The sequence below is a fragment of the Cyphomyrmex costatus genome, unplaced genomic scaffold (genome assembly GCF_001594065.2).
Source record: "Cyphomyrmex costatus isolate MS0001 unplaced genomic scaffold, Ccosl1.0 scaffold193, whole genome shotgun sequence".
In the NCBI taxonomy this organism is placed as follows: domain Eukaryota; kingdom Metazoa; phylum Arthropoda; class Insecta; order Hymenoptera; family Formicidae; genus Cyphomyrmex; species Cyphomyrmex costatus.
In genome coordinates this window covers 926,038-940,960 of record NW_017275965.1, presented here as the reverse complement: position 1 = coordinate 940,960, position 14,923 = coordinate 926,038, and the positions used below count along the sequence as shown (strand labels likewise).

Genomic DNA, 14,923 nt, shown 5'->3' with positions numbered 1-14,923 from the left:
AGAGAGAGAGAGAGAGAGAGAGAGAGAGAGAGAGAGAGAGAGAGAGAGAATATAATACATAATATATCTTTAACATTATTCGTGAACATTTAATAAATAGAACGTTAATAGAGATATGATAAAAATAATATACGACAATTATATACATTATATATAAAAATATTGCTTTAAATCATTCTTGAAAAACGTTAATATAATATTATTTCGTAATTATGCAGGAAAATATATAATACCAGCCGGTTGTGGCGTATTTATATCGCCATACTGCACGCATCGTTTATCTCATCATTTTCCTGATCCTCACGATTTCAAACCGGAACGTTTTAACTCTGAAAACTCTGAGGGAAGGCATCCATATGCCTATATACCATTTAGCGCAGGACCTCGTAATTGTATCGGTAAGAAAAGCAAATATAAATTAATTATAAAATACATATGTGTAAGAGAAATATTATATAAAAGATTAAAGATTCTGTTTTATAAAGAAAACTAATAAAGTTTATGTTTTAAAAGGTTTTTTTAATATATTGTTAGATATAGATTAATTTTTTTCAAAGAAAGATATATACTTATCATGCCTTTATATATATTTTTTTAGGATACAAATTTGCCATACTTGAAATAAAATCAATCATCAGTGCTATTTTGAGAAAATGCCGATTAGAGCCGACCCTTGGCAAGGAGAAAGTGATAGCCAAATTTCGAGTAACGGTCAGAGCACAGGGTGGACTTTGGGTCAAAGTAAGAGCGCGCGATGAACAATACGAATCGGGACAATTGGATTAATGATTCCATTTCCAACTTTGCAAACTATAAACTATTATAAAGTAATTAACGGTGGTATCTTGAAGATAATTTAATGGAAAAACGAAAAGCTATAACTATGTCATTTCAATAACATTAAAGAAAAATGACATTTAGTCAAAATATTTAGCGTTTTTAGAAAGCAATACTTTATCAGTGCAATTTAAATTATTTTTAAGATAAAACAATTTTTTCGTATATTATTTAAACAAAATAGCTGACACAAAATTTGAAAAATGCCCAAAATTTTTCAAGAAATTGTAGAAATATGTCATTGTTGTTATATTGTATACAAATTTTTTTTGTCAGTAGAACCAAAAAATGAAACAACTTACGCTTTGCGAACGCTATTATTTTATAATGGTCAGTAAAATCATCGATTTTCGAGTATTATACTTACAAGAATATTTATCGTTAAGTTAATCTTTTGTAAGTATCAAAACAGGGAAGAAAAAAATTGATAAGATAAGAGTTAATGCGAATATTAATGCGTCATGTTAACAAGGTATTTAATTTATTATTCGTAGTAAATTACATAAGTAAATCAAAAACATTTTTGTAATTTGGATTCTGTTTAATTCAGAGCATATTAGATATAATTAAATAGCTATTTTAAATAGTTTAAATAATAAGAAAAAAAGCATTGGTTAAGGCATAAAAATCTAATCTATAATAAAAAACATAAAAAATATGAAAACGCAGAAATTTTATATTAGCATCATTTTATATTAGATTTTGTTATCTACTTAACCCATGTTTTCTTTTTATTTAAAATCGCAATAAAATTTTGCGAAAATAATCATAATTATTTAAAATACTTTGTATAAAGGAATTGAAATTTTTGTCATAATTTTCTATATAAGTTAAAGTATTGCAACAATAAATATAATAGCAAGTACAGAAAATAAACTAAAAGGTATGTTGTTAAATAAATATATAATGTTATCCATATAATATATTGTTATGTATATAATTTTCGTACCTACAATATTTTTATATGAAAAGTATAAGTATCAATACATTTCTAATTCTAAACTTTTTGCAGGAATTGTATGTAAATAATGTATCTTAACGGCAGAACCACAGGATCTACATAACGCATAATGCATAAGAAAATAAGCCAATTAAAATTCTTCATCTTGTTCCTTTCTATGAAATGAAAGACTCTGATGGGGGGAGGGAGGGGTTCATTTTCTTATGCATTATGCAAAGATCTGCTCGAAGGTCTGGCTTTAAATCGCTGGTGTGATTACGGCTTAAGTTGATATTTTATTTTATTTTCGAGCGTGTTGATTGGCTACAGCGCGGATAGATCCGAGAATGTCTATCCAATCAACAGGCTTGAAAAGGTTTTGTCGACACATGTAATATCAGCCTTAAGGCACTATATATGCGCGCGCGCTTTGGCGCGACTTGCGTTGCTTTTACGATAAAAATTCAACGTAATGCTCTGAAAGACAACGCGATCCAGTGCGACTGACGTTTCACCGGGAGAAAAGCTTGGAAAGCGACTACAAATCGTGCGGATTTTTGCCGCTATTATTTACTATCTCGATCATCTCAATCATTTTTTTTCAATATTCGGTCGATTTCCCATTCGATATTATTCGCAATTCGAAAGCGTGTTTGCTGAATATTCGAACAAATATACGTAAGAGCATTGGATCGCCGGTCGCTCTCTCGCGAAGGAGGGATGTGGAGGTCGCATCCTCGTGCTCCGTACACGCGAACAGCGGTGATGGCTATCAGTTGGCCGTGAGCCGTCAAGTGAGCCGGAGTTTGTGGCTGGTGTAGCTTTGCATCACCGCGGGAAGCGATCGATTCGCTGTGGAGCTGCGCTCTCTCGCTCGTCGCTCTCCTCCGTTCGGAGCATTTCGTCTTCGTGTATGATGTAGACAGCGAGAGTAGGTGATCGATCTTCGGCCTCTCTCGTCGTGTCGAGAGACGCTAAAGTAATCTCGGGACGAGATAATTAAATTAAATTTGAAACGTAAAACGATTGGGAGATACAGGAAGACGGTGACAGTCGTTTGGCACCCACGTGATTAATCGGAGGTGCCGCGCAAAGGTGTCGATTCGATACTTAAAGGCTCGTGTGAGATTCCTGCATCAGTGACAGGAGCTCGCCGTATAGAAGTGTGACAGAGAGATTGGGAGGGGGGGGGAAGAAGAGGGAGAGGGAGAGAGGGCGGAAAGGAGGGCGGGGGAGGAGAGCGAGAGGGGGAGGAAACCGATCAATGTTCACGTGACAATCAACAACGCGAAGTGAAGTTGCCGCGAAAGGGTGCGCGAACAACGGCCATATTCAAGGCGAGCCCGTTGTCGTTCCCGGTAAACCGCAGGGTCGCGAAAATAAAACAGTCTTGCGATTATTCATCGGGATAGAAACGTTAAACGTGGTAAAAGAGAACAAGGTACGAAAAGGACGGGAACGAGGAAGTGCAATTAAAGTTCTCTATAAGACAACGGTGTGACAGCGATCCTTCCATCATCTTATCGAGATGGAGTTCAAGTTCAACGTAAATAAACTCTTGCCTAGGAAGATCAACAAGGTCACGCACAATCTGGTGCCGGAAGACTTCAAAGGTGATCGACGCGAATTAAAGTGAGTATATACTCTTCTTTCTGAGATTCTAAAATAGTTTAGCTCTCCCGAATTATCAATCATGCTACGCAATGTCCATTTATACATCGAAACTCTCGCGCCCGTTTTTGTGATTTCGCAAGTGCTTTCTGTATTTATTAAATTGTGACGTAAATATACAAAGTTATATTTTCATTTATGTATGTATATATTACTCCAATGTGTATAGTGCTCCAAAAATGACGTAATTAAAAAAGTTGTTTTTCCAGAAAATGAGAAAATGATTATCTCTCGAATAATCGTTTTCTCGTAGAACGGAGAATCATTGACTAATAAAACAAAAAATATTCTTAATAATCAAATGTCATATTTGTTATTTTAGTATATAATCTTTAAAAATCATCCTCTTTAAAATGAGTTTAACCACTTTCTTTAAAAATCATTTTTTTAATTGCGCTAATTTTGACGTCTTTAATGATTGATAAAATAATTTACTTGACTCATTCATGGTAATAACTCGTAAATTATGTTACGTTTGAGTTACGTCACTTTTAAAGTAAAAAGGGAGCGATTGTATGTATATGTGGTGTACACGTGCGTGCGCACGCTCATGCTCATATATGCACGTACGCGTGCATAATTACAAATCTTACTACGTAATCAATTCTAGATCTATTTATTTTGAACGAATATTCAATATGCATAGCAGCTTCAGGAAGCTTATTTTATCTCATACTCGATCTTCTTTCTTATCAAAAAGAATACAATATATTAAACAATTAATAAATATAATTAATAAAATGAAAAATATAATTAATAAATATGATTTTTTTAATAATTAATATAATTTAGACGTAATCACTTTAAACTACAATATATTCTATCGATTCGTTTTTCTATAATGTTTGATTATATCTTCTGATAAATGAGACACCAAGGAATAACGAGAAATATACCCATTATCTAATTGCTGAAGGAATGTTACTGACGTGTTCAAATCTGCTCTTGCATTAGCTGATTGAGTTAATGCAGAATACTTAGAAGCTGCAGAGAGTAGCGTAATTTTATGTATCCTGATAATTAAGATTTAGGTTACGATATGTTATGTAAGCCATTTTACACGATAAAATCCAGCAAGATAAGATTCGCCGCACTTCATTTAATTGTTCAATACTCGTTACAGTAGACGGTGGAATACTCTTTTCTCTCTCCTTGAGATAGCTTTCTGTCACAAGAAAGTTGGCGAATTGCGAAATAAATAAGTTTTTTTTCCAACAATAAAGTCGGACGGACGGGCTTGTATATACCGTAGATTCTCGGTTCAAGGAACTCGGTTCACTTGCAATAACTTCTATCGAATTCTTGGGCAGTGACTCGCGACGCTCGCGGAAGTCTATGACGAAATAGTAGAGAGAAGTGGTTTCTCACCGTGAAAGATTTGTCCTTCGTTATTTGTAATCTGTAGGTTACACAGAAAAGCTTATATAGATTATTTGTCCTCCGGTTACCTGTCCTCCTTGACAGGAGCAGTTGATGCAACGATGACTCGCGTTGCAAAATTATTGATAGTTATTCTGACACATTAATCCATCATATGGCGTAGATCATTCTAGCAATGTTGCAGTAATACCGCAACATACGTTCTAGCAATATTGCAGTAACATTGCAAACGTTGCAGCAACGTTGTTGCAAATTTCTGTGCTGGGAAACGCGAAAATTCATTTCTTCATATTTCCTTTCTATTTATAATGTTTGCACTGAAAATAATCTTGAGGTTGTATAATTTCGTCAATTACATAAGTTTAATACAAACGTAAATACGTGGTGCACTTTAATAAAAATATGTATATAAAATAAATACTTTTGTGAAAAAAAATATACTTTTCTTAAGTAATTAAAATTATACAATATAATATTTTTTTCGAGTGATTTAAGATACAAGAAGTAAGTGTCTACGATTATTCTACAAAATTTGTTAAAAGAAGAAATGTACCATAAAATTAAATAATCTATTATCAAAGTTAGGCAAGCGCCTTATGTAAGATACTTCCGTGAAGTTTCATGTCTTCAAGAGTAGATTTCGCAATGCAACTTTCCGCATTTGGTGATTACTCACGTTTTTTCGTCATACAATCCATCATACTTCACATCAATAGCATAATGACCGTAGGAGAAGATATATCTAATATCGATAGAATAAATTAACCTGATCTTTATCGCAAAAATGGATTGGCGCGCGTCCAAAACATGAATCAGGTCATCGCTGTAACTGAATAATGTGTTACACGAGGAATCTTTCTTAGAACGCCGAACGATGCAAATAGTTGCACCTATATAATTTTCTAACGTGTAATTTTGTGTAACCTAATAATATGAAATTGCATATCGTGCTATGATATTTACTGGTTATTACACAATGTATAAAAAGCTGTTTAGAAATCAATATCTTTCTATTTTTATAAATAATTTATATTATTATTTAAGTAATTTTTTTATCAGCTTTAAACATTATTTGTATTAACCGTTGAAAATTATTATCAATATGTATAAAAGTAAAGTTTTTCTACATTATTTAATATAAAAAAGATGAATCGACATAAAAATTTATCTGAATGCTTTCTTCCATAATGATTGTGTACTTTCTACTTTTTTCTATACTCTCTGTCTCTCTCTCTCTCTCTCTCTCTCTCTCTCTCTCTCTCTCTTCCCTTTTTCCTGCCACCTCTCTCTTTCTCTCTTATATCTAGTTAGTTTTCACTAGTTTCACTAGTTTTTAAAAACGTTTTGTCCTTGACACAAGAACATCGGATGAGAATTAATTCGCATAATTTTACGAGAATGATGCTTGTAGCATAAAATATGAAGACGAAAAGTGGAACGTGACTGTTTCGTACTATTTCAGCGCGTAATCGATATGCAAATCGCTGCGTATGCGTAGCGATTGTAATTGTAGTATTGAAAAATAGCGATTGATCGAGATGTTATTTTTAACTCGCGTCTATTTTAAGAGATGTCTGCAACAATTATTCGCGATATTTTACATTATAATTATTTTAATCTGAGATAAAATTCTCCTTCACATATACTCAATTCTTATGTTACCTTTTCTTTAATCATGTTTAGGATGTCTTTAGAGATTTTCTTATAATTATATTTAATTACATTTTCTTAATTAATCATGTTATAAGTATAAATAGATAAAAAATATAAAAAATTTACATACAAATTACGTAAAACGTCTTGTATATCAAAGCATTCCAGCTAAATCTACTAATTGTAAATTAAATTTGTATAGAAATGTATTCGATTTATTTGGTTGCAAATATAAACGTAGGTATCTGATAAATATCATCTTTTTTTCAGCGAATGCCAAAGATTGTTGAGCAGAATACTGGACGATATGGGCGAGGCATCAGCGAGGGCTCAAGGACTTAACAAGCCTATTACTAGCGCTCTTAAACTACGGGACACAGATCACATGATTTATTTACTAGTAGATAATGAGGGAAACAAGTAAGCTTTTCTTTCCATTTAAATAGATTTACTTAAAATATAATATTTGTTACATAATTAAATAACAAATATTTAGCCTTGAGATTTGTAACACCGCATTTAAAATTTCTATATCTCGATACATAATCTAATTGATTTTTTGAACTTTCTTCTTTAATAAGTTCCTAAAAACAAGTCTTTACAGTTTTAAAAATCAATTCTGGCGATTAGTATTCAAAATCATTAAAATAAAATGGTTTTTATTATCGATACGGTTCTTTGAATTATCGTTCGATAAATTAAAATATCTTATTTGCGGATTTTTTTTTAAAGAGACATGGAGGGATCCTAAAATGGACATTTTTTAGCCGAAAAATATATTGGCAAATAGACACTGCTCGTGGGCATTCAAATACCTGCAGACAATAGCTGATATGAGCGTGTTAGACCGGCTACAAATGAAGTGAAAATAGAATGAATATGACAATTGTCATGCTAATGTCGCTTGTTTACGTATGGATTCTCTTTTATTTTACGTGTTTATGAACAGAATGTTTATTTTGCAATTGTATGGAAGTTTTCTCAATTTAACGTTAATTTTATTTTACCTTAGACGGACTATTCATGCGTAGATCTAAAAGTATTAACATTATTAACAATCATTTATATTTACACTATTATCAGTTACTATTTAAATTCTTTGGAGTATCTCAATTTAAAGAGTAAATATTGAATCAGTCTTGAAGAAGAATGGCTTAATTTTCAATCTTTAAGAGTGAGATTTCACTCTTCAGAATGAGAGTCACTCTAAAAGTTTTAGAAAGAAATTCAAGACTTGAGATTATACTATTTACATTTACGCGCAACATTATTTTTGTAGTAAGTATGAAATGCAAAATTTTATTCGAATATATAAAAACAGAGTACGCTCCTGAGTTGTTGACATACAATATGCATACAACTTGCGAGCACTCGTAGGCGAACATGCCCAATTTTATCGACTCCTGCGGAATATGAGATACGCATCAAACCATATACAGATATTACGCATTACTTGGCGATCATTACAATACTGTAACGACGTAACATATATAGTATCTTTCAAAGTCGTCTCCTAGGTGATTCATTCGCATAATAAAATCTCTTGATGTTACAGTGGACTCGGCAGTGTGGTGGGATTACTGAAAACGGGATCGAAAAATTTGTTTCTGTTTGATGAAATGGGAGAGCATTATCAGCTGCAGGCAAGATGTATCTTGGATTTCTACGTGCACGAGTCGCGACAACGTATGGGTCTGGGCAATATTCTCTATCAGCACATGTTATCTGTAAGTTCTGCGCACGCTGATTCTCAAATCTTAAATTATACTTAATCTTGGATTACCTTTGATGAAGAAACGTCTACAGATAAATTTAAAATAACATATAATTGATAAACTAAACTCTAAATTCTAAATAATCTCTAAACTCTAATCGATTAAACACTCTAATAATTGTAACTAATAAAATTGTAGTTAATAAATAGAAATTAAAACTAAAATATACATTTTTAATTTTGTCCTTGAGATTATCTAGAGAAAAAATATATCTGATACAAGTCTGAATAATATTTCATTGAAGGAAATATTAATGAATAATTAAATACAGAAAAAGAGCAATTCAGAATTTAATTATATTGTAAGATATTTTTGTTTATACCTTATCATTACATTGTCATATTGTGATTAATTATTTTATTATGCAAAATATAATGAAATATTGTTATTATTATCGTTTCTAAGAGAAATGATGAGTTATTGCTAAGGGTAGCCGATTTAATTGTATATAGCATTCTTCTTCGATAATTGTATGTTAATGAAACTACGAGAAACGAACCGTTCTCACGTGAAGAGAGAGTTTCCGCTATACGATACTCGAACTTCCCCGCACGAAGACAAATCTTTGATGCGCTAGTAGAAGGCATAATTACTTCCTGCACAGGAGATACTTAAATTGTTAAGACTTCGTGCGAAACAGAAGTTTGATCGCGTTACAATTGCAGCTACACAGAGAAAAATGAGTAATATTTATGTAACCGATAATATTTATTTGATTAATATGATATAATTGAAATTAATAATAATAACGATAATGTATTATAAATTAATTATTCTTTAATGGTATTAATATCAATTGTATAAAAGTTTAGAATAATCGATTTTACTACGATTGTAAAAGATTGCAATATATTTAAATGAAAGTTGATAAAAAATAAATAAAACATTTTTTTATATATTACTAAATGTGAAATATTTTTTATTAATTTTTTTTATTAAGTTTTATATCAAAAATATAGATTTAAATATAAATTGCAACTTGGAGATTTATATTATTTAAGAAAAATGTGTGATAAACGTATTTACGAGAATTAATAAATATATGCAATACAAATAATATAAATAACTATATTATTTAAAAAAAATGCAGTGAGAAATAATTTTTAAAGTAAAGTATAGCACATACACAATATAAAGATGAGAAAGATAAAAATTCTGCAAATTGCTTTTCGTTCCGCTCGAGGACTCAAAACCCTGAAATCGTTGTGTCATGTGAGGACAAGTGCAGAGAACTGTAACGAAAGAAGACGGACATTCTTTATTTTTTGCTCAACAGAATCTTCTAGAACATCAGATTTCTTTGTATACAATATAAGATTCATATAATAAGTAAATATAAATTTAATATTTTATAATTGATATTCAGATCAACTTTTATTTCCGAATCGTTAAGAATTTATAAAAATAATTCATTGTTTTTCATACTTTATATAGAGTTTTTAAATTCAAATTGAGTATTTAAGTAGAACAAGTTTTTATACTGTACAAAGAACTTCAAAAAAATCATCAAGATTTTGTAAGAGCGTTTATTAAAACGTTAGTTATGTTTATATAAGTATATTTTATATATGTATATTTTAATACATATTTTATGATATCTAGACGACATTTCAAATTAAATTAATAATTGCGAGTTTCACACTACTTTTACTTGTAAACCAAAATAATTAGTTATTATAGTGAAAATTAAGACGAAACGCGCGCAATCACAATTAAAGCGAGCGTATGTGTATAGTTATAACCGTGCTTATGACACTTATAGAATTTCACTACAAATAACACTGATTACAACTGAACGGAATAAAACTTGAAACTCGACTGAATTCACGTCTATACTATACGTGTTTATATTTCTTCACTTACCTCTTATACTGTGACTCATTCGAAAGTACGACGTCATAATTATTTACGTATCCAACGTTATACGGCACCAACGTGTGAGATACATGCGACAGATAACAATCCTTTTAATTGTAGTAGAAACTGATTCTAGTTTCTCCGCCAAAGTATCTAATTATATAGATATATTGACAAAACTTCTCGTAATTATAAAGTGCGATGTTTTGTACGTAATAAAAATTAATACAATTTTATTGCATACATATTAAAGATGATATTTTTATTGCACAAATAGAAAAAGTCTAATCAGAAATGCGATGTTTTAATATCAACGTTGATACTGAAACTTCATGAAACGCTTGCTATAACGGTTGCCTGAGACTTTCGTATTTCTCGCGTGATTGCAATTTTATAATGCACGGGCTATTTCGTGGTCGTCGCGATTTTCTCGCGAGTTGAAAACCGAGATATCGTAAAACGTGAGCGATCTTAAATAAATGCGTGACGAAAGGTCATTATATTATATCGCATACGGAGGAAAGCGGGTGTTACGCTCGAAGGTAACTCGCAAGGTGACTGAACTCACCCAGCCCGTTTGTTTCGGTACGGTTCGTCGGTTTGTATTTATAGTGGTATACTGATGGGTATTTTTTCCTAATATCACACTCCTTTAGCGTGAAATAATTAATATTAGAAACTTGATTTCGCATCAAACACGATTAATCGCATCCGGCGTGGCAGCCTGACCTATGAAAGTTAATTACATTTATGCTACTGCATTCTTTCATGGTCGTGTATACATATATATGTAGTATCAACTAATCGAAACTTGAACGTTTGAAGGTCTAGCAAAATACTATCGCCATATACTAATAAATTAAGAGAAATATGCACTATTTAAAAAAATATCTTTATGTGACTGTAAACAAATCAATTTTTTTAAACATTGATTTTATCATTATTTGTCTCTTTAAACCATATATATAAAACAAAGAATGTTCGACATGAGCAATTAAAATTAAATCATATGTATAATCAGATTAAATTTAATTTGTCTTTCTTTTTACTTATAGTAGCAGATAATTAACATCTTTTATTCTTTTATATATAATTTATTTTAAATTATAAAATGCAATTTTTTATATTGAGACTATTTTATTCTCTTCTTATTCGCTCATTCATATTTTTATCTTATCTAATATCTTTTTATTTTTATTAATTCTACTTTTAATATAAAAGTATTTTGATTTGTAGGAGGAGACTATTAGGCCAGTGAAATTGGCAATTGATCGACCGTCAGAGAAGTTCTTAGCTTTCCTACGCAAATACTACGGACTCTCGAAGATTATCCCGCAGAACAATAAATTTGTCGTCTTTGAAGGATTCTTTGATGACGGTACGTAATTAATACTTTGGCATGCATTTTTCTTGAATGCACATAATGTGTGATAACACAATTGATGTTAGTGCAAACAAACTATTTTCTTAAATATTTTAAATATTTGCTGAGGATTATTTTAATAAATTGTTTCTTTCAAAGTAAATTTATTTATAGAAATAGTAAATTTTTTTACTATTTCTGCGGTCCGTTTTTTTACGGGAGAATTCAATTAAGTATATATATAGTTGCTTAAAGAATCTCTAGCGCATATACCTAAAATTTAAAAGCGTTGATTATACGTGAAAAATACAAATAGTTCAAGAAAACTTTTATTTTCGCGTTTGCAGAGAGTCGAGACGTAAGAAGCAATAGATACAGTTTACCTCCAAGGGTGAATTTGGACGATGCTATGTCGGGCAACAATGACAGTAACGGAAGAAACGGTGCTAGGTAGGTGCGTCAAGTCGAATTACGATTTATGAAGCGACAGATGCGAATCGTAATGGTTTACAGTTATATGGAAGAAAATGATATATTGCTTTTCAGTCTCAACGGAGTACCATATGTGGCATCCGTTTCGCGTAATTCATTCGGTAGATATGCTGCGGCGCGGCCGCCCTGCTCCATGGCAAATGTGAGTACGACATAGAGAAACTGAAAAAAACTTTAAAAATTGCTGTCACGTTTTAATTTATCAGTCTTATCGATATCATAATAATAGTTACAAATGTACAGTAAATATAATTAATTGTAATAAAAAGAAAAGAAAAGAAAGAAAGAAAGAGAAAAGGGAAAACAAAAATTGTGTGCACAACTGCAAGATATAAATAACGACTTAAACGATCGTTTATCTCTAAATACCGAATATAGAATAGAGGCATTATTTTTTAGTTATATAAAAAAATAATCTAAAATTTTTAATTGCAAAAAATATGTATAGTAGGATCTATATATCTATCTACGCAGAATGTATATATATTTCTATTGAATGAAATTAAGCTTACCGCAAAGCATATTTGCAATATTTACACAGACATTTTCTTTTTCATCAAAATCTAATGTTATTAACAACATACCATACTTGGAAACTAATGCAATTTCTCTTAACTTCGTAACATATAAAGCGTAGCATGACTAATCATTACATATTGACGCTTTCTTTTAGATAATCCATAACACAGCGATGCTTGGTCAATCAGCCGAGCATACTGGGTGAGTAAAATTCATAGAATGGTTATTGAAGTGATCAAATCTGAGCCTGTGCTTATTTTATAATTTTCTTTAATATTTAATTGAAGACTGTTATGCGTAATAATATTACACATGAAAGAGCAATTATGTGCAATATTTTTTGGTTGTGATATTTTGAGACTTTCTCTCATAGTTATGCATTAAAATTTTAATTTTTAAAAAACTTTAAAAAAAATGTTTAGTCATAAAAAATAATAAAATAATACTCAGAGATCACAACGCATTTTAAAGCAGAATTGTGAGAGAAAATTTATGAAAGTATACATTATTATTTTTTTACGCATTGTTGCACTGTACACAAACCTTTTCCTTTTTAAAAATCATCGCTGAAGCTTTAAAAATCTTACTAAGAGTATATATGCTCTCAATACATCTAAAATATTTTAAATAATTCAAGATGCTTCAAATAATTCATTGTAGCAATGTAACATATGTCAATAATTAATGATTTTTACTGAATTAATTAGGTCATAAATATAATATATACAAATTGCGAATTCTCCCCCTGATCTCAGCTATAGTCTATTAGAAAAAGAAAGCTATCGAATCTAGGGTTGCGTTCGATTTCGATACTTACGCTTTGTAAGCTTCGTTCTACTTTTCTTCTGTAAGTGATGACTGAAGATTGTTCCCTTATTCACGAGTATTAAAAATTTATAGTTTACGTTATGTATACTATAGATTTTTAGTAGTGATAACGGAACGCAGCTATAGATAGAATAAAGCGCGTGCGTGTCGAAACCGTACATAATCTATAGCAATAGATATTAATTTTTTGAGAATAGGCGCTTTCTAACAAAGTGTAACGTATGGAAAAGTTGGAAAATCTTACTTTCTAGGAATTTTTAGATCATTGAATCAGATTCTCATCTAAAATTAAAAAATTCAACATAATGGATTTTATACAGCAAATTAAAAAAAAAATCTAATTATATATTGCAAAACTCGGTTTTAAAGGACTTTTGAGATCAATAAATCTAAGTTTGGAGGTCGATAATGTATCTCGAAATGAGATGAAAATAAAAGTAAGCAAATTTACTATGTATTGACCAATAAATTAAATCTAATTAAAATAAATTATAAATATAATAAGACTATGCGCAATAATTATATTTAACGAGGCTATTAGAAATCAGCGTTGGAACGAATATTAAGATACACAGTATACCTATTAAGAAACAAATTTAAGTCAAAAATAAATAATATACATTTTTGATCAAGTTTGAGCCATCTTCAGTAAAACTTCATTTTATCGGATATAACGTTGAATTATTAGTCGCAAATCATAGTCCAGTATGTATTCTTTGTTAGCAACGTAGCAAGACACGAAATCTTCAAATTATGTCCAACAGTTACATGGCTGATGGTAGTAGATTGCCAATCTCAAAAGTTCGTAACTATAAACATGCATATTGTAGGTACAAAAAGAAATATAATAAAAAAAATAATGAAAAAAATAAAGAAAAAAAAATACTGATTAACAGTTGTTCCAAATTAAAATTGCAAACTAATTTTAGAGTCAGTAAAATAAAGCTTTACTAAAGATGACTCAAACTTTAGCAGAAACGTACATTGTTTCAATATTTTTGACTGAGATTTATATATTAATATACTGCGCAATATTCGTTCCATAGTCTTATTGTATAAATTAAAGTTCCATAGTTTTATTATATAAATTAAAGAGTCCCAAAAAATTTAACTTTTTATTGTTCATAAATTATAAATATTTATTATAAATAATATTCTAGTGATTTTATTTTTTTTATAATTTTCACTTCATTCCAAGATATAATAAAAATTTCCTTGCTTCAGAATTTAGAAATTTCAAATAATAGATCCAATGTGACGAATCAAATTAAAAAATATTTGATTATCATTAAGAAATGTTGTATATGAATATTACGCAGATCTCTGAATTAATTTTTGTACAAAATTAAACGAAATTTTATTGTCAAAGTACATCTTATTTATACTTTTATAGAGCCTTATTTTAAGAACTCGATTTAGAAAATCATTCCATTGAAATACGTAAAGATCTCATTGTACTGCACCTTTTAATAGACATACAAAAAGTTACCAATATTAGGTGCAGTTGAGTTTGATTATTATATGTGTTAATGAAAGAATAAGGAATCAATGTTATTTAATTTTTTTTTATTTTCAAGGTTCGTAATTGAAAAAATGAGAAAAAATACT

The 14,923-nt window shown here is 30.3% G+C and overlaps 2 protein-coding genes across 2 annotated transcripts in view; both read left to right on the top strand.

Moving 5' to 3' along the window:
* Positions 1–958, top strand: part of Cyp4aa1 (Probable cytochrome P450 4aa1) — a 4,912-nt gene extending 3,954 nt beyond the window's left edge. Inside the window, exons 5-6 of the mRNA XM_018538243.1 lie at positions 219–398; positions 599–958. Of these exons, the coding sequence (XP_018393745.1) occupies positions 219–398; positions 599–786 (368 nt within the window). The 3' untranslated portion in view covers positions 787–958. The remainder of the gene's footprint in view (positions 1–218; positions 399–598) is intronic.
* Positions 959–3,021: 2,063 nt separating this feature from the next.
* LOC108772677 (alpha-tubulin N-acetyltransferase) overlaps positions 3,022–14,923 on the top strand; it is a 13,526-nt gene continuing 1,624 nt past the window's right edge. Inside the window, exons 1-7 of the mRNA XM_018538255.1 lie at positions 3,022–3,409; positions 6,752–6,901; positions 8,037–8,208; positions 11,350–11,491; positions 11,824–11,926; positions 12,023–12,110; positions 12,642–12,688. Of these exons, the coding sequence (XP_018393757.1) occupies positions 3,306–3,409; positions 6,752–6,901; positions 8,037–8,208; positions 11,350–11,491; positions 11,824–11,926; positions 12,023–12,110; positions 12,642–12,688 (806 nt within the window). The 5' untranslated portion in view covers positions 3,022–3,305. The remainder of the gene's footprint in view (positions 3,410–6,751; positions 6,902–8,036; positions 8,209–11,349; positions 11,492–11,823; positions 11,927–12,022; positions 12,111–12,641; positions 12,689–14,923) is intronic.